Source organism: Mus musculus, chromosome 8 (assembly GCF_000001635.26).
Source record: "Mus musculus strain C57BL/6J chromosome 8, GRCm38.p6 C57BL/6J".
In the NCBI taxonomy this organism is placed as follows: Eukaryota; Metazoa; Chordata; class Mammalia; order Rodentia; family Muridae; genus Mus; species Mus musculus.
The window spans coordinates 13,252,501-13,269,961 of NC_000074.6; the positions used below are offsets into that span (position 1 = coordinate 13,252,501).

Consider the following 17,461-nt stretch of genomic DNA (forward strand, 5'->3'; position numbering starts at 1 on the left):
TTTTGGTTTTTCGAGACAGGGTCTCTCTGTAGCCCTGGCTGTCCTGGAACTCACTCTGTAGACCAGGCTAGCCTTGAACTCAGAAATCTGCCTGCCTCTGCCTCCCAAGTGCTGGGATTAAAGGCGTGCGCCACCACGCCCGGCTTCTGACTGTAGTTTTAAGTCCTGTTCTCCAGAGGTTGTGAGCTGTGGTGTGCTCTGAGCTGTACTATCGACCATAAAAGCAGATAAGTATGCCCCCAAAATATGAGAGGAAATAAAGATTTGGAATTCATAATACTTTCGAAGCATCTCGATCCCCGTAGTGTGGTGAAAGCACCTCAGCAGTGTGCTTTCTTCTGCCTCGTTATTCAGGGGCAAGTTGATGATATTCCTATACAATGACCACAGAATCCATAAATACCTGCGTTTCATCATGAGGTACACTCAGAAAGATGCTTCACCATTTTCAACAAGCTGTGACACCATATCTTATCAATGTGTGTCTGCTCTATTTAGAGACACGGCATTGGTGGCATTCCTATACAGTGACCACAGAACTAAGCTGGGCGTGCTCACGACAGACGGACAGAGCAGGGAATGCGTATGTGGGGTCTGTTGGCTCAACTGCTGGCCTCAGGCCTCAGTTTTGCAACGATGGCATGCCAGACCTGCAGGGTATTACCATCACACTGTGTCGAGAAAAGACACACGGCGCTTGTATATGGGCGCGTCTCTGAAATCCAGGTAACATTTTGTTGATTTTAGCTCCTTAGGAAACAAGCTTTGTTCTTCCATGTCCAAAACTCTTCCTTAGACAATTTACTCATAAATTACGCCCAAACTGGATCGCTCGGACAGACAGCTCAACCTTAATTATTTGGATCGGAGATGCCACCCCCAAACAATGTTATCTCAGTGGGCCCACATTTCAAGCTCTTCTTTATAGACTTAGAATAAGATGCTCAGCCTCTGCAGTGCACCTATGTCTGTCTGTGCTTTGTCTCCCCCACCCCTGCCCCGCCCTGCAGAGCAGCTCCTAGAGGGTTGCTCACCTAACACAGAGACAAGCGAACACTGTTCAGAACCAGGAGCTTAATTATCTGCCAAGGGCTGCTGTCCCCTAAAGACACTCAGGAGAAACATGACCTGCCCGCTGCCTCTCAGGCTCCAGGTCTTGGGGGAATATTAAATCCCTGCCTTCAGCAACAGTGTCAGGTAACACAGGGCTCTAAGACACCACCTTCAGGGTTCTTGGTACTGGTTTGCTATCAACCCAGGTGGCCTGTCTTTCTACCCCAGCACACTTGGAGCCACGAATACGCCAGTCAGTCCTACCTGTGGTCAGGGCTTCAGCAGTCGCCATGTGCATGATGGTGTTGTCGCTCACTGGCCACCTCCCAGGTGAGAGCACAAGGCTGTCCAGCCCCCCTGTCTTTTGCAGCTCCTCCTGGATTGAGCCTAAAACGCTGTTCTCCCTGCAGATGTTTCCATAGCCGAGGGCATCTCCAACACTCCCCAACAGCATTGCAGCCTTGAACTTCTCCATCTTGGAAGGTGACCCCTCTTACCCTGCGGTTGCCTTTGTCCTCTCCTGGCCACCCTTAGCCAGCCCCGCTGACATTTATACTGGTCATTGTATCACCATCCAGCACTCTCCAAATGACCAGGCGTTCCTTCCCTGCCTTGGCAGGTGGCACCAATGAGATAAAGGCTCAGAGCTCACCACGTGGGAGCTGTTTGGGACACGCTGGCTCTCCAGCAAAGGAGTCTGCTGGCACCAGTGTACACCCAGCCAGCTCAGCCCAGCTCAGAGCCCGTGAGCTGTGCTACTCTGTCAGCACCTTGGTGAGTTGTGCCCCCTGCTGGCAGAGCGACATACCACAATGAGAACATACTGCTCCATCCCGGTTCCTTGACCATCTGCTCTGCCCTACCTTCAGACAGACACACTCCTTTTGCCCCTTCTTGTCTGCCCTCTTTCACTCAGCATAAAACTGAGGCCCACCCATTGTAGTTTTATGCTTTTAGAAAACTTTTCTGGCTGGGCAGTGGTGATACACGCCTCTAGTTTCAGCATTCAGCATTCAGGAGGCAGGGGCAGGTGGATCCCTGAGTTTGAGGCCAACCAGGTCTACAGAGTGAGTTCCAGGACAGCCAGGGCTACACAGAGGAACCCTGCCTCAAAAACAAAACAAAAAAAACAAAACAAAAAAAAAACCAACAACAAAAAACAAACAAAACCCATCCCTTATTATAAAATTGAGGGCTGTGGGCTGCAGTAGACCCGACAGAGCAATGTTACCTAATGTATACAAGGCCCTTGGTCTGATCCTCAGTTCCATTAAAACCATGACATGAGAGAAAACCTTACAAGAACGAGAACTCCCAGCTCCTGTGAAAAAGTGTTCTCTCACAACTTAGTGTCCAGTAAGGGGCTCCAGTGCTAACCTTTAGTGATGCGTGTCTATACAAACAAACTTCACTTGTTGTAAACATCACTGCCTGCTCATGGAATTATTAAATAATGAGGATGGATAGGTGCACTTTATAAAGCCAGGCTTCTTGGTTTGAAATGACCTAGGTCAACCACCTCCCTATACCCTGTCTCAAGCACAAACCTTGCAGCCTCAGACATTGCTGGCCCTCTTGTGACGTAAATCTGTCACCCAGAATTGGCAGTGCATCACTTGGACTTAGAATACAATTGGAAAGAACTTTAGTGTGTAACAAGACGCCCTTCCTGCTGGCCCAACTCTCAGTCTGAAGCAGTCCCACAAATCCAGAAGGTACATAGCTCCCATCCAGACAGACAAACAGCAGAAGCCAGCAGGAGCCAGCTCCCACTTACGGTGTACCAACTTATGGACAAGTGTGACCTGGCTCAAGGAGTGAGGTCCAAGGACTCTTGGGAGAGGCTTTGTTGTGGATGTTTGGAAACCACTTCTACACTATTCGGTCAAAATCACACACAAGATAAGGCTGCCTCACTAGTCTGTCTACCTGACATTCACAGAGCCCCTTCTGTTACAGGATGCTAGGCACAGCAAAAGAAGCTGGGAAGTTGACTTCTGCGCCCACAGAGCATCAAGTATGAACTGCACTGAACATTTAAACTACCACAACTCAGCACCTACGTCACTTAGACAAGGAGTATGCTGTCTCCTCTGGGAAGTGGAACAGATTACATGCATCTCCTAAACCTGTGGTGTTGGGTAAATATGTTCTAGATATAATCTTAGCTGTAGTAGCATATTCTGATAGACGGCCCCCACATTCCAGCATATTGGGCAGAGAAAGCGACCTGGAGGGATGGAGCTGTCTGTCTGTCTCCAACATGCTACTTACCTGGTGAGGATGCAATGTGGCAAGGGCTTGCTTGCTGTCACTACAGAGGCTCTTTCTGTTGCTCCAAGACAAAGCCCAGGACCTTGATGTGCACAGGTAGGTATTTGTGCAACCAAGAATAAAGGACATCACAACACCAGGGAAAATATTTTATTTACTATGTCTGAAGTTTTCAGCATTTCTGTAACATGCACAATTCAAGTGTAAATAAGAGAACAGAAAGCACAATTGTTTAAAAAGCCTTTATCAATTACTGGTATGTCACAGCCTATTGACAATCCCATAGAACTTAACTTATTTATGCTTGTTTGCCTATTTGTTTTACTGTGTGAGTACATGTGTGTGGGGAGTACATGCATTTCATGGCACATGTGTGGAGGTCAGAGGACAACTGGAGAAGTCACTTCTCCCCTCCACCACGTGGCTCGCAGGGACTGAACTCAGGCTGGGCAGCACATGCCTTCACCTGCTCAATCATATCACTGCTCCTTTCCCTGAAGAATGTTAAATCTTAGAAATAAGAATGTATTGCAGACCTTCAAGATTTAGTTCTTTGTATCTATAAACTTCTCTGAACAGAAGTTAACTACAAGTCAGGAACCCACAAAGCCTGGAAGGAAGTTGTTTTCCAGGTTTTCACTAAGTCAGTTTGGTTACGTACGCTCTCAAAGATGTCCCGGTTGTCCCTTGACAGACCTGCGCTGACAGGCCACTAGTGATGTCATCTCACGCACCGAGGGGCTGGCTTTGTGGAGACTGGTTTCCAGTTCTGACCCTCCACCTCCTGTGAGATTCCCGTTCATTAGCAATGTCCACCTCGTAGGGCACGCATGCCTCAGAGCTGCTTCCTACCCCAGGAGCAGGCCCCAGTACCAGGAGCTGCCCTACAGCACATATGGGGCATGCTTTCTGTGTTTAGGCATTGACGAGTCCCCTGTCCTGAAGTGGGCCCAGCATATCTGCCCCACGGCCCTGTAGGCTGGGCAGCAAGGCACGCGTGTGACACCAAGTCTTGGCAAGTGTGAGGTAGGGTCAGCACAGTGATGTTCGAAGCTTGACACCAGATGAGCAGGTAGGATCCAGGCCCTCTATGCCTGTGTGCATGAGTGCACGCTGACCAGAAAAACACTGGAAAAGCAGATGGTGACACGGCACGGTGACACGGCACAGACCCAGGCGCAGACAGGTGAGACAGGGCTTTGGGTGTGGATTCCTTCTGGATGACGTATGTTTGCTTCCAAATGTATATGGCTTTCGAAGGGCTGGACACTGGGCACTGAAAACATCATAGACAGGTGACGGGAACTGGTGCATCTGATTTGTAAATCTAATTCATCACTCAAAAAGAAGTGTTTCTCATGGAAAACGTCCTTTTAAATATAAAATATATTAAAAAAATAAGAAACTTCTCAGGAGGCAGCATCCAGGCCTATAGTGATAACCTCATTAGAAGTGAACTGGCCGACCAGCTTGTCAACAGTTGGATATGAACCTGCTGGACCTATCCTGTGCCAGCCACCCTGTGCAAACTGCAACAGTCTCTTCTAGAGAAAATGAAAGCAAAGCATCTAGTAAATCTAGAGATTTGATAATTCAAAACTATCCATCTTGAATACCAAGATTAAAAGCAGTGGGCTCTCGGGCAAGGCCACCTTCCTGAGGCGTGTGTTTAACAGCTTGGACTTGTGTAAAAGATACGTCATTCTGAGGACACAGGTGCTGCTTTGAAGCATAACTGTAACATGATTCCAGTTTGGAAACGGCTGGTGCTCACCGTAACGTCAGGAGCTGGACAGCAAGCTCTCAGCCCTGCGAACAGGGTCTACGTTGCTTTCTCTAAAGACAAGTCATGCAGGCGGCTTCTAAAGCACTAGGTCTGCCCATGTCCCCGATGTCCCGAGGCGCTTCTGTGTGTCTGCACGTCAGCCACTGCAGCCTTTAAGCAGAGTAAGGGTTTGCTTCATGAGTGGACGAGGAAGACTCTGAGGTCAGCGACAAATGCACACAGCAACCCACGCAGCTGTCTCCTCCAAGACACGCCCATCCTACCCGCCATCCGGCTTTTCCATCTAGAAAGGGCTGCGTCTCCCGCCTGTGACCACTGGCCGTGCGTATTCTACAAAGTCATCTATAAGGACAGGCCATGCTCCTAAAGGGAAACAAACAGATTTTTAAAATAAGTCTCATGCCAGTATTTTTATATTAAAAATATTCTTTCCCCATTCTAACATCTAAAGAAACAAAGGAATCTGAAGCTTATGCAACTTGTGTCTGATCACATGACTCGCTGAGTCACTTCTGTTCCAGGAAATAGGGTGAGTGAGTGGTGGGCTTGATGTCCTCGAGACCACATTCACTGATCATGCCTACATGGTGGCTTCTCAGGCCTCAGCCGATTCATAGGCAGTCAGTCAGACTCTGTAGACTGGGAAGGAAGCAATGCCCGGGAGCACTAATCCCTAGTCATGGGCACTCTTCCTCTGACTCCTTACCAGAGACCCCAAGTATATCCAGTGCAGAACACCACAGCTCACGGGCTCCTCCGCTGCACCGGCACGTGCTGCCTCTCATGCTAGCTGGCTTCTGGCAGACAGTCATGGCTCCTGAAAACCAGGCTGTCTATATTCAACTATCTCTTCATTTCCACATGCTCTCGTTAGGCACTGGCTATGAGCTGGACATTGAGCGGGGAGGTCACAGAGATGAGGGACAGGATGTGAGACAGATGCTGTCAGTGACAGGTGCTGTCCACAGGCATGAGGGATGAGGGCGTCCTGGACAAAATCCTGGAGCTACACCTAGAGGGGAGAGCAGCCACCTGGACCAGACACCTCTCTTGGGGAGCAGTGCTACTGTGGGAGGATGTCTCTGATGTGAGGTTCTCTGGCATCAGGGAAAACATGTCTAGACTTATGACAGCATGTGCAAGTCATGCTACCCAGGTTTGATGTGGCTACAGGGGCTGACAAGGCAGTAAGCCAGTACACTGCTCTTAACTCCTGTGGGTGGGCAGCCCTTCTGGGTCAGTGTCTGCTCCGCACTCTGGGGCTAGTCAAGTAGCATCCGTAGGGTGTGTGAGCATCTCTGGTAACCCTGTGAAATCCTACAACTTCTAGTACCTTCTTCATCGTAGTTAGACAAATCATCTGCAATCATGTTTCCAAAATCTAGGAGAAGGTTCCAAGTATCCCTTGGAATTGATCTTTTGTGATGCTCCTAATACATAAGAGAAAAACATCCACCAGGTTAAGGTTCAGATCTCAGCTCTCAGATATCACAGTGGGCAGGGCACACTGCGTCAGGAAGCGGTTCTCCTGAACGTAGGGAGGAGCGCAAACGCAAAACCATCACAAGGAAAGGCAACGGACGTCCATCAACGGTACGTGCTAGGTGCCATCTGTCCAAATGAGGAAGACTGAAGGATCTAGAAACATTTTACACTGACAACTGTACATTCCTGCTTTGGTCACACAGAAGGCCAGTCTCTAAATGTCTTCACCCTCCCCCCACATCCTCAAAACTGTTAGGAGGAAAGGACGCGGGACAATATGGAGTTCTAGTTCTCCTTGTCTTATTTCCTCAGCTATACTTCCACAAGTCAAGTGTTTCTTGAGTGGGATAGTTGTTTAAAAATAATCTCTGTTTCTTAATATTCTACTTGTATCAAAAACATAGACTAATACAGCACCCTTACCACAGAGAGGCAAGTTCTGGGGTGAAGCTGGGCCCCCAGGGCTCCCTCTCAGCTGGTTCTCCCCTGATGGCCTGCAGAGTACTCGTCAACTCAAACTTAGTACTGTCACACCAGCCTCTACATGCCAATGCACACGTGTAATTGTGCAATGAACAGCTGCTAAGCCTGCTACATGTGTGCATGCTACCTTAACACTCTTTTCACATTTCTCTTTTTCTGTGCAGGTGTATAGGTCAGGGACCACCTGCTGTGGAGGTTCTCTCCTTCCACTGTGCAGGATCTGGGGATTAAAGTATGGTTATCAGACTTCGTGGCAGATACCCTTATCTGCTGAGCCATCTTGCCAGCCCTTGTCTTAAATATTTCTTTCTTTCATTTTTTGGAGGCCTACTTATTGACTTTATTCTTGAAAAACTTCATATAGTATATTAAAATACCACTAGATTGTCAGTGGTCTCTAGAGTCTGTCCTCCCCTGCCAACATTCAGTTTGAGAAGTACCCAGCTGACATCGATCTGACTGCCCTGCTCTGTCCTCTGTCCTCTTAGGCAAACAGTGGCATTCTGCTGTGTCCATGATGTGGCGGGTGGGTGACTCCTTCTGATTTCTAGACCTGTGGCCGCGGAGCTCTCTGGAGAACATCTCTAGTTTGGTATTACCCGAGATGAGAACCTGGTGAAACAGGCCAGTAACCCTGGCTACTTACTAGGCTAGGCAGGAAGATCCCACGTTCAAGACCTACGTAAGCTGAGCAAGTCAAACAAAAAGTGAGCTGGGCTGTAGTTCAGCTGTAGAGCACTTGTTTAGCATGTAGGACGCCATAGGCTCCATCCCTGGTCACACAATGAGTGAAGGAGGAACTGGGTACTGGGTTATCAGCCACTGAATGTCCCAGAAGTAACATGGCACGTGATGGGATGAGCCCCTGGACACGAAGCCCTTCTCAAGGCCACCGAGATGTGCCTGCCCTCCACATGCTTTGTGAATTCTATCACTAGATCAAACAGAGAGGGGAGTGAAATGCCCAAAGCTACCAGTCTTGCCCATGAGTGCATGCTGGCTGGGGTCACAAATGGAGTGAGACAAGTGTTCCCCACCAGGCCACAGGATGTGCTGTGGGAAGCATGGCCTTCTTTCACTGTCGAGACGGTGTGAAGGTCTGGGTAGCCCTGCTGTCACCAGGGCTGTTGTTTGTGGACCCAAAACTTGTTCTTGCACACTCTACTCACTTCAGAGAGCTCACAGCTAAACTGGCTGTCCCTACAAGACAGGGTCTAGCACAGCCAGTGTGCCTGCCTCAAGGCACCACACAAAAGCCTCCTGTCCTTCTGTATGAGGCAGGATACATTTTAAAATAGTGTCAGATTACACATACATGGTAGCAGGGCACCACTAGACAAGATCCAGTCCACCCTAGAGTCCGGAACGTGCTACAAGTGTGGTTCTGGCATGAAGAACACTGGGTTTGGAAGTCTTCAGAGGAGACAGCAGGATAAGAGCTGCTGAGATTTACAGCTGATGGACAAACTCTGGTGCAGCTCCCATCCACACCTCTGTGCTGTGGCTCTCTGTAAGCAGCGGACCTGTGCAGCCTCCTGCTTGATGCCTGATGCTTCTGTGCTCACACTCTAACCTGATGGCTGTGTTCAGTCTTAGCTATTTACTTACTTACTTTTGTTTTTTGAGACAGAGGCTCACTATGTCACCCTGGCTGGCCTTGAACTCCCAGAGACTTGCCTGCCTTGCCCTCCTGGGTGCTGGGATTAAACGTGTGTACCCCCCACGCAGAGCCTAAATTTTAGCATTTTAAACCAGAAAAGCTTCCTTTTGGTTGGGCACAAAAGGTAAGAAACAGTCACTTACCAGCAGAAATGTGTTCCAAAGATCTAAAAACTTAAACCTTCCAGACAATACTAACTTCCAATATGCAACAGCCATTTCTAAATCTGGCAGAGAGAAATGGGAGGTGAGGGGAGAAGGGGGAGGGGGAGGGTAGAGAGAGAGAAAAGGGGAGGGTGATTAATAAATCCCAGTCTTTTTTTCTTTGGGATAGAAATAATTCCTTGGCCATCCTCCCCAGCAGTCACAGGAGAGCTGATCTCTATACAAGGGTTTCTGGAAATGGCATGGAACCCAATTTCATGAATCTGAAGAAATTTCTTAGGGAGCACTTGTGTATTACTTGGACAGGTAAGTGGTTGTCCCCAACTAACCAGTTTTGGAGACTTGCATTCCTCGTGTATCAGATTTAACTATGTGCCTGATGCAGCTAGGGCTGGCTGTCCTAGAACCATCTGATCCCAAGCAAACTGGACAGCCAGAGGACTCTGAATTTCTCACTGCACAGTGAAGACAAATTTCTACACAGAGAAAACCATTTCCACTACCACAAAGATTTTTAAAAGTTTACGTTGTTTCTCAATCAAAGCCAATATCCTCTTGCTCAACTAGAAAGCAGTGATTTCTTCATTTTAAAACAAATCTGTGCTGTAAGGTATGTGTTTAATGGAAACTGAACTGTGGGTTTCAAGGAGGCACTGGAACAGGATCTCCAGTCAGACCTTTCTGGAACAGCAGTGTATTCTATAGTCTTTGCACATTGTTTAAGTACTTCTTTTTATATGCTAAGGAATAGCATATGAAGACACAGGAAGGCTATCTCTAAGCCTGACCAGTTTCAATCATGATGAATACTGCTCATCACAGGTGATAAAAAGACAGCTATATTGAAACAGTCTCCTAATTATATTTATGCATGTCTGTCAGATAAAGCCATGTGAAACACAGGCTGACAGCTGTATGAAGGGGACAGATTAGTTTAAATACAAAATACACAATGAAGCACTTTTCTAGACTTTCTTCTAAATCTGATTTGATCCCCCTTGGGCAGGTATTATTAATGTAAGTGTTCTACTTTGAGATTTCCAGGCTGATCATCACCAACACTGATAAACTAGATACAAGGGTAGCAACCAACAGTGGATAGGACTCTCTCTAGAGGCTTACAGGGCATGCTGCAGGCCTGAGCCAACTAAGCACACTGGAGCTCACTCAGAAAGGATGGAATCAGAGAGGCCCAAGGGAAGGACTTGCCTGGTGTCACCGATGGGACCCACAGCATAAGGCTGAGATGTTTAGTCTTGTTCTGCTTCTAAGTCTATATCCTTCTCCTTCGGGAAGGACACTAGGTGAGATCTACAGTCAGCTCATCTTCACGGTGTAAAGCACAGTGGGAAACAGGAAGAAAGAGCAATAAAGTCTCACGGCATACTTCATAATCTAGTTGCGTCTGGCTTAGTTCCCGTCCTAGAGCCCTTCTTATAAAGTCCCTTAGCTGAATGTGCAAGAGTTATGTGACTGAAGGTAAACATTCCAACACTTAATATTCCTGTAAAGATGTCATACTATCCAAGTGAGCTCGGCCATTTGGAAAATAATGACTAAAAAATCCCAGACTTGGGACTGAAGTTGGGGCCACAGTTACTTTGGTATGAGGATATTTTAGCATTAATTTCTTTCTAGGAACTTCTAAAAAAAAAAGTCCATTAAGAAAATGCTAGAAGGTAAGGCTAGCGAGAACGTACATGTGTGATGCTCCACAAGACAAGAAGCATCCTCTGTTCAAAAAGAAAAAACAATTAGTATAAAACTTTGTTTCCTTGAAGATTGAGAAACTCAAGCCAGCTGACTTCCCCGTGGCCAGTGTAACAACAAGTAAGTTTGCATTAGAACAAGGAATCAGGCCAGGGTGCAGCTTAGCACTCATATTAGCACCTGTAAAGTTCTGAGGACGGTCCCAGGAGCAGGCACATGTGTGCTCATGCATGCATGTGTGGACATACACACTCATGTCAAGAAAAGTTTAATTACCCCCTTGCTTAAGTGAGCTGTCTGCTGGGCACAGAATAAAGAATGTTACCCCATGAAAACACTGCAGCTGGGTCAATGGCAACGAGACCAGGACTTTGCAGCCAGTGTGGGTAACTTAAGAACCCTGACTCAAAGCCACCAATACTATACACCACAGGATCCTGACGAGCACAGACACAAAACCACAAGGGAAGAAGAGAATGGGGCTCTGATGCCACTCCTCATGACAAGAGGGGCCTCTTCTAGGAAACGCAGAGCCATGCCTGCCTGCCTCTGCTGGTGCCAATTCCTTAGCAGATGAACCACACAACAAGTGTGCTCTGGAAAGACTAAATTGACAGTTCTGCATTTAATTTGCAGTCATAAAGGGATTCATTCTTTTGAAAAGGCCCTCAAAACCTTTCCTTGGATAAAAGAAACAAGCAAAAGAAAAAAGAAAGAAAAAGAAACAAATTCACTAACTTTTTGCTTCCTGGTGTTCTCAGAAATAAAAGACAGCTCTATGTTCTCAGTAAAGAAAACACTAAACTTGTTGTAGCTTTACTTGCCAATTCTACTGTCTGAGGGCATGGAGATCAATAAAATGAAGATTAACTACATCATGCCTGCATCTTAGAGAAGGCTCCTTACCCTTATAGTACACCTCTCAGAAACATTCACAAATACAAAATATATTCCATCATATTTTCCTTTCTCTTTCTTTTTGTTTTGCGATGTTGGTAACCAAAACTATGGTCTTATGTGCGCTAGCCAAGTATACTATAAGCAGATCAGAGCCCTCAGCCTTACGTTTATAAGTTTAAAGTAGGCAATGATTTTAGAGTCTAATTTATAACATCTTCGAAAATACTAGGGAACTAAAATTCATATGGAACACCAACACACTGAGTGTCATGACTATATATGAGTAGCTACCTGCTGTTAAAAAAGCCTGGTGTGGGACACAGAACGACAGTAAAATCTACCCGGCCCAGCTGTTAGCTGCAATGCCCTTAGAGAACACTGTTCACCCAGGCATTGGAAAGGCTGTCCAGTTGAGTCCTTGACCCAAAAGATTCGAAGCTCTAGACAATACTTTGAAACCACTGAATTTTGAGGTGTCTTGTTATGCGTAATAACTTACCCAAGCAGTGTATCTTTGGTAAGCATTAAGAATTTACACTTCTTTCCTTTTTTTTGTTTTGTTTTTTGTTTTTTTGTTTTTTTTTTTTGTTTTTTTTTGGATGCTGGGTCTCACTATGCAGCCCTGGCTGGCCTGGGACTTGATCAGGCTGGCCTCAAACATACAGCAATTGGCTCAGGCCTGCATCAGTGCCAGGATTAAAGGCTCTCGCTGAATCTGCACTTGCTGCTGATCTCAAAGGCACTGAAACTGTCACCGTGCAGGAAACACAACACAGGGGCCTATAAAGAATTCCCAAGACTTCCATACTTTCAAGTTATAAGACATTATAAGACAAATTAAACTCATAAAAGTTAAATGAAATGCTAACTTCCAAAAATATTTCACTTCATTAAATAGAAGGAATCTGCTAAGATTGCATAGTATCAGTAAATGTAAATGGGTTCTTCCATTTTTTGCCTTTTTTTTTTTTTTTTGAGTCAGGATCTTTCTATAAAAGTTTGAGTTATCTCTGACATGCACCAATACACTTGCCTTCCAACAGCTCAGACTCTGCATATTTAAGGCACCATGCTCAGCTTCAAGGATTTATCTTCAAGGAATCTTAATGTCCCACTATTATACTAAGTTCCAAATCAGAAGGAAACAGAAAAACAAAAATAATTCCTAGCACCCACAGAGGCTTTAGGCATCCTTTTCTCAAAACCACTGAACACTAAGGGATTGTTGCTTAAAAACCTGCACTAGACGTAATATTCATCAACTCCTCTAAGAATTAAGCTGCTCAGGAGAAGTGTTACAGCTCCCAGCTGGTGAAGGACAGTGTAGCCCGAGTGCACTGCTCCCATGCAGGGGCCACAGGCAGGGCTTCTGTGCGACTCAGCATGGCCACAGTTGGGCTCAGGAAGAAGAGCAGCTGAGGAAATGAAGCCTGGCCGCACAAGGTGAAGTACAGCAGGCTCAGCAGGCACAGTCCTGCTCCAAACACAGCACATCTTCCTTTAACCAGCCCTTAGCCTCTTTGTCTCTGAGGCACCCTAAAGCCTGAGTGAGTCCAACAGAGTCTTCTGTTAAGTTTCTAGAAAACTCTAGCAATGTGCTTCTGAGAATCTGATAACATTTAATGGGGTGATGAGGGTCTAAATTAAGATAGACTTCAAATGTAACATGTTTTCTCGGAAAGGAGAGAGGGGAGAAGAAGATAAAAAATCAAGAGTTTTAGCTCCCAAAGTAAAAACTCAAGTCATAGAGTAAGGATGATGCAGGCTGGTGCACACCCTCAATCCCAGCGACCTGGAGGCAGAAGCAGGCACATCTGGGTTTGAGGACAGCCAGGGCTACATAGTAAGACTCAGTTGGTGCAGTACAACCAATTTTGGCTTATCCCCGCCTAGCTTACAAATAAATGAGACTCAGACTACGGTTATTTTATGTGGCTTTGATAATCACTGGGGGTCATCTCTCATCGACTCTTCTAGCTGTAGGATTGGCTACCTCCTCAGTGGTGTACCCCAGATACTTGCTGTTTCTCCTGGCTACGTGCTCATAGTTCCTCTCCCCTGTGGCAGCGGCTTCCTTCTCCTCTCTCATTCCTACTCTTTTCCCCTCGCCTTTCCTCCTCCAACCAGGTCACTTCAAACTCACCTACTTCTAATTTCTCCAGTAACTGGCTGTCACCAACTTTATTTAACTAATAGTTTTAAATCAAGGAACAAGGTTTGCACAACAAAAGTTTGTAAAAAGACTGCCTACCCATGTTTATTACTGCACGATTCACAAAAGCAGAGTGACAGCCTAGATATGTCAACAGGTGAAGGAATACAAAGAATGTGGTGCACACAGTCAGTAAGCCATTCCGTGTAAGACACACGGTGCAGGAAGTCATTCCATGTAAGACACACAGTGCAGGAAGTCATTCCGTGTAAGTCACACATGGTGTCAGTAAGTCACTCCTGTAAGTCACACACAGTGTTATAGTAAGTCACTCCTGTAAGTCACACAGTGTCAGTATGTCATTCCGTGTAAGTGTAAGTTACACACAGTGTTATAGTAAGTCATTCCTGTAAGTCACACATGGTGTCAGTATGTCATTCCATGTAACTCACACACAGTAGTAAGCTAAAATCATCATGCAGGGAACCGATGGACCAAGGATCACAGTGAGTGAAGCCAGCATGACACAGAAGGACAGAGTATCACAGTTGCACGCATATGCAAACATCTACTAATTTTTTTAAGAATTGGTCTGGGCATGGTGGCACTTGCCTTTAATCCCAGTACTTGGGCACAGCAGAAGCAGGGAGATCTCTGTGAGTTTGATGTCAGGCTGGTCTACATAGAAAGTTCCAGGCCAGTCAGAGCTACATAGAGAAACACTGATTCCAAATGAAATCATATAAGTTAAATGAGGAGATGGGCCAGTGACTGAAGTGTGAGGACCAGGGTTTGGATTCGCAGAACCCACACGCAAAGCTGGTGGGGCTGGAGAGGTGACTCAGGTTCAGAGCACTGGCTGCTCTTCCAGGGGACTCGAGATCAATTCTTAGCATCCACGTGGCAGGCAGCTCACGACCATCTGTACCCAGTTCCTGGAGATGTGATACCCTCTTCCGCTTTGTGTGCACCAGGCATGCACGTGTGTTGCAACCCGTGTTAGAGGAACACTTAAACAGCTCTAGAACCCATGGGATGTAGCCCACCAGTTAGCTCAGTCATGACGGAGTGCCCCGGAGAGGCAGGAGCTGTGAGGACTGGAGCTGTAAGGAGCTGTGTGGCCCACCAGTTAGCTCAGCCACGATGGGGTGCCTCGGAGAGGCAGGAGCTGTGAGGACTACGTGCCCTGAGGACTTGATGCTGCTGTAGGGTGTTGCTCTGCTGCTGCCCTTGGACCACATCCCTCATCGCCTCTGGGTTGTGTGAAAGCTCTAAGGGGCTTCCAGCCCCTCCCTAGGCAGTACCATTGGCACTCACAGTAGCGCCTGATCTTTTCAATGGGCAGACTAACAATTCACTCACCATCCTTGGAAAGAACTTAAAGATGTAGATTAACAGCAATAACTACCACCCTTAGAAAGAGTCTGGAGAAATAGATTGTTAGTGAAGCTAGGTTAAGATGTTTTTGTTGGTGGCTCTGATGCCAAAAATCTTAGGGAACAATTTGAAGTTTAGAAAGGCACACTCTTAATAGTTGAGCTAAAGAATTTTTGGTGGTAAAAGAACAAAGAAAAATGGCAGCTGGCCAGCAACAGCTGGCGTGCCTCTCTTGCTAAGGCTGGGCTGCTGAGCAAGATGATACTGATTTCCTATGCTCACTGTTGCCCTCCGCTTCCTGATAAGATTTAATACAAAACTGTTAATAAGTAGATGTGTGTTCTGGATTTAAAGTAGAAATGACTGACTGTTTTTATATAAAAGTTTAGATTTGTGATTCTATTAAGATTTTTGAAAGATTACTTTTTAAGATAAATGATAAGGTAATTGATCTCTTCTTTGAAACCACAAATTGTAGCCTGCCAGTAAGAGAAACTGGCTGAGAAAATTACTTTGCTTGCTTACGATTTGTTAATCTATAATAAGTTGCTTAGTTATGAATGTATGTGGGTCCTTGGGAATAATTTTTATACCTGTACTATATAATGTATTTTATGTAAAAGTATTGGGGAACATATTGGTTTTTTGTGATTGTTTACTAAAAGAAAAATAGAATGTAACCATATTGTAATTTTTGTACTGCTTGAAAGATTTTGCTGGGATATACAAGCTGTGGGAGAAAAAATAAAATTGTTGGAGCCTTGCTCCATCTACCCACAAAATGCATATGTGTATAGGTATGCAAAATGGCTGGAGCCTTGTTCCAGCCACCCAATGTGTAAATGTATGAATGTATGTATGTGTATGTGTGAAGCTGCTGGAACTTGTCTTGCTTCATTTACTGTGCGCATGTGTGTGTGTGTATATGTGTGTGTATGTATACATGGGGTGTGTGTGTGCGCGCGCGCATGCTCCCCTGCTTTACACCATCTCCAACCCCACATCCCCTTCTTGGATCACTGAACACACAGCCGGAGCTGGTCTTCGACACACTTGATACGTAGGCACACATAGACAAACATTCATACACATAAAGAACAATTTCTAACAAGTGAAAAGGCTGGGAGGGTACGGCAGCCCACCTATAATCCCACGCAAGGGAGATGGAGAAGGGAAGCCCGGGAGCAAGCTCGCTAGCCAGATTAGCTGGCACTGTGAACTCCAGGATCAGTGACGCCCTGCCTCATTGTGTAAAGTGGACAGTGACCAAGGAAGACACCCGAGGTCAATCTCAGGTATCTACTTACAAACATGTGCACACATGCACGTGCACATAGGCAAGCACACATGTGCACCACATAAAAGACATTAGGAGGGTAGAAGAAGGACTTGGAAGGAAAAGGGGGCCAGTGTGGAAGCTTGAATGGGAATGGCTGCCATAGGCTCATAGAGTTGAGTGCTTAACTAATCAGAGAGTGGAACTGTTTGACGAGATTAGGAGGATTAGGAGGCGTGGCCATGTTGGAAGCAGTGAAGCCCAAGCCAGGCTCAGTCTCTCTCTCTCTGTGCCTGCTGCCTGTGAAATATATAAAACTCTCAAGCTACTTCACCAATACCATGTCTGCCTATGTGGCGCCATGCTCCCCACCATGATGATAAAGGACTAAGATTCTGAAACTGTAAGCAAGTGTCCAGTTAAATGGTCATGGTGTCTTTTCACAGCAATAGACCAGTGACTAAAGACACCCAGTAAGTGGGAAAGGAATGGGGGCAGAGAAGGTCATATTTGGTAAACATGGTTGGTGTATATTATATGCTGAATGAAAATTTCATAACGAAGCCCATTATTTAATACAGTCTATATATTCCAATAAAAGAAACAGCAGCATGAGGCTCTGCTTGTCAAAAAGATATGGAGAAAAGATCAATCACTAACAACTGCTAGTGGTTATTAGAAACAGTTTTAAGCCTCCATTTTTGCTGAAAAGAAAACATCAGGGCTTCCCGGAGATGCAGGTGAGCCTAGATCTGAAGAAAACTTTGGCTGAGTCTTAAGCTGCCCTGCACACACTGAAGGAGCAGCCAGTACCCCATGGTCATATTTAAGAGACTGGAGTCAGCCTGAAAAGCAGTCTGTTGCCTAGAGTGGGCAACTTAAGCTTCAGAAAGGATCACGATCTGTCATGGACTAGCCTTCAGTGTCACGGACTAGCCTTCAGGGTCATGGACTAGCCTTCAGGGTGGTGACCCATGAGCCCACAGAAATATGGGAAGCAAACATGTCCACCCTAAATTAGATCCCACTCTGAGTGCCTGAATGGCAGAGATGACAGAGGGGACCCATGTGCACAGGCTGACGGGACTGTTGCAAGATGCTTGTTGTCACGGCCTTATCCATAACACCCAAATGCACCATT

At 46.1% G+C, this 17,461-nt stretch overlaps 2 protein-coding genes across 9 annotated transcripts in view; both read right to left on the bottom strand.

Moving 5' to 3' along the window:
- Adprhl1 (ADP-ribosylhydrolase like 1) overlaps nt 1-2,042 on the bottom strand; it is a 35,755-nt gene extending 33,713 nt beyond the window's left edge. Inside the window, exon 1 of one of the 3 annotated variants that reach the window (XM_017312667.2) lies at nt 1,318-2,042. In XM_017312667.2, coding sequence (XP_017168156.1) covers nt 1,318-1,528 — 211 coding nt within the window. In that variant the 5' untranslated portion in view covers nt 1,529-2,042. The remainder of the gene's footprint in view (nt 1-1,317) is intronic. The other 2 variants (XM_017312666.2, NM_172750.4) reach the window with 2 other exon arrangements.
- A 1,420-nt stretch (nt 2,043-3,462) lies between these two features.
- Dcun1d2 (DCN1, defective in cullin neddylation 1, domain containing 2 (S. cerevisiae)) overlaps nt 3,463-17,461 on the bottom strand; it is a 32,164-nt gene continuing 18,165 nt past the window's right edge. For 3 of the 6 annotated variants that reach the window (NM_001024504.2, XM_030243217.1, XM_006508684.2), the window contains 3 exons: nt 8,885-8,967; nt 6,447-6,543; nt 3,463-5,476 (listed from right to left, as the gene is read on the bottom strand). In NM_001024504.2, the coding sequence (NP_001019675.2) occupies nt 5,397-5,476; nt 6,447-6,543; nt 8,885-8,967 (260 nt within the window). In that variant the 3' untranslated portion in view covers nt 3,463-5,396. The remainder of the gene's footprint in view (nt 5,477-6,446; nt 6,544-8,884; nt 8,968-17,461) is intronic. The other 3 variants (NM_001042649.1, NM_001042651.1, NM_001042650.1) reach the window with 3 other exon arrangements.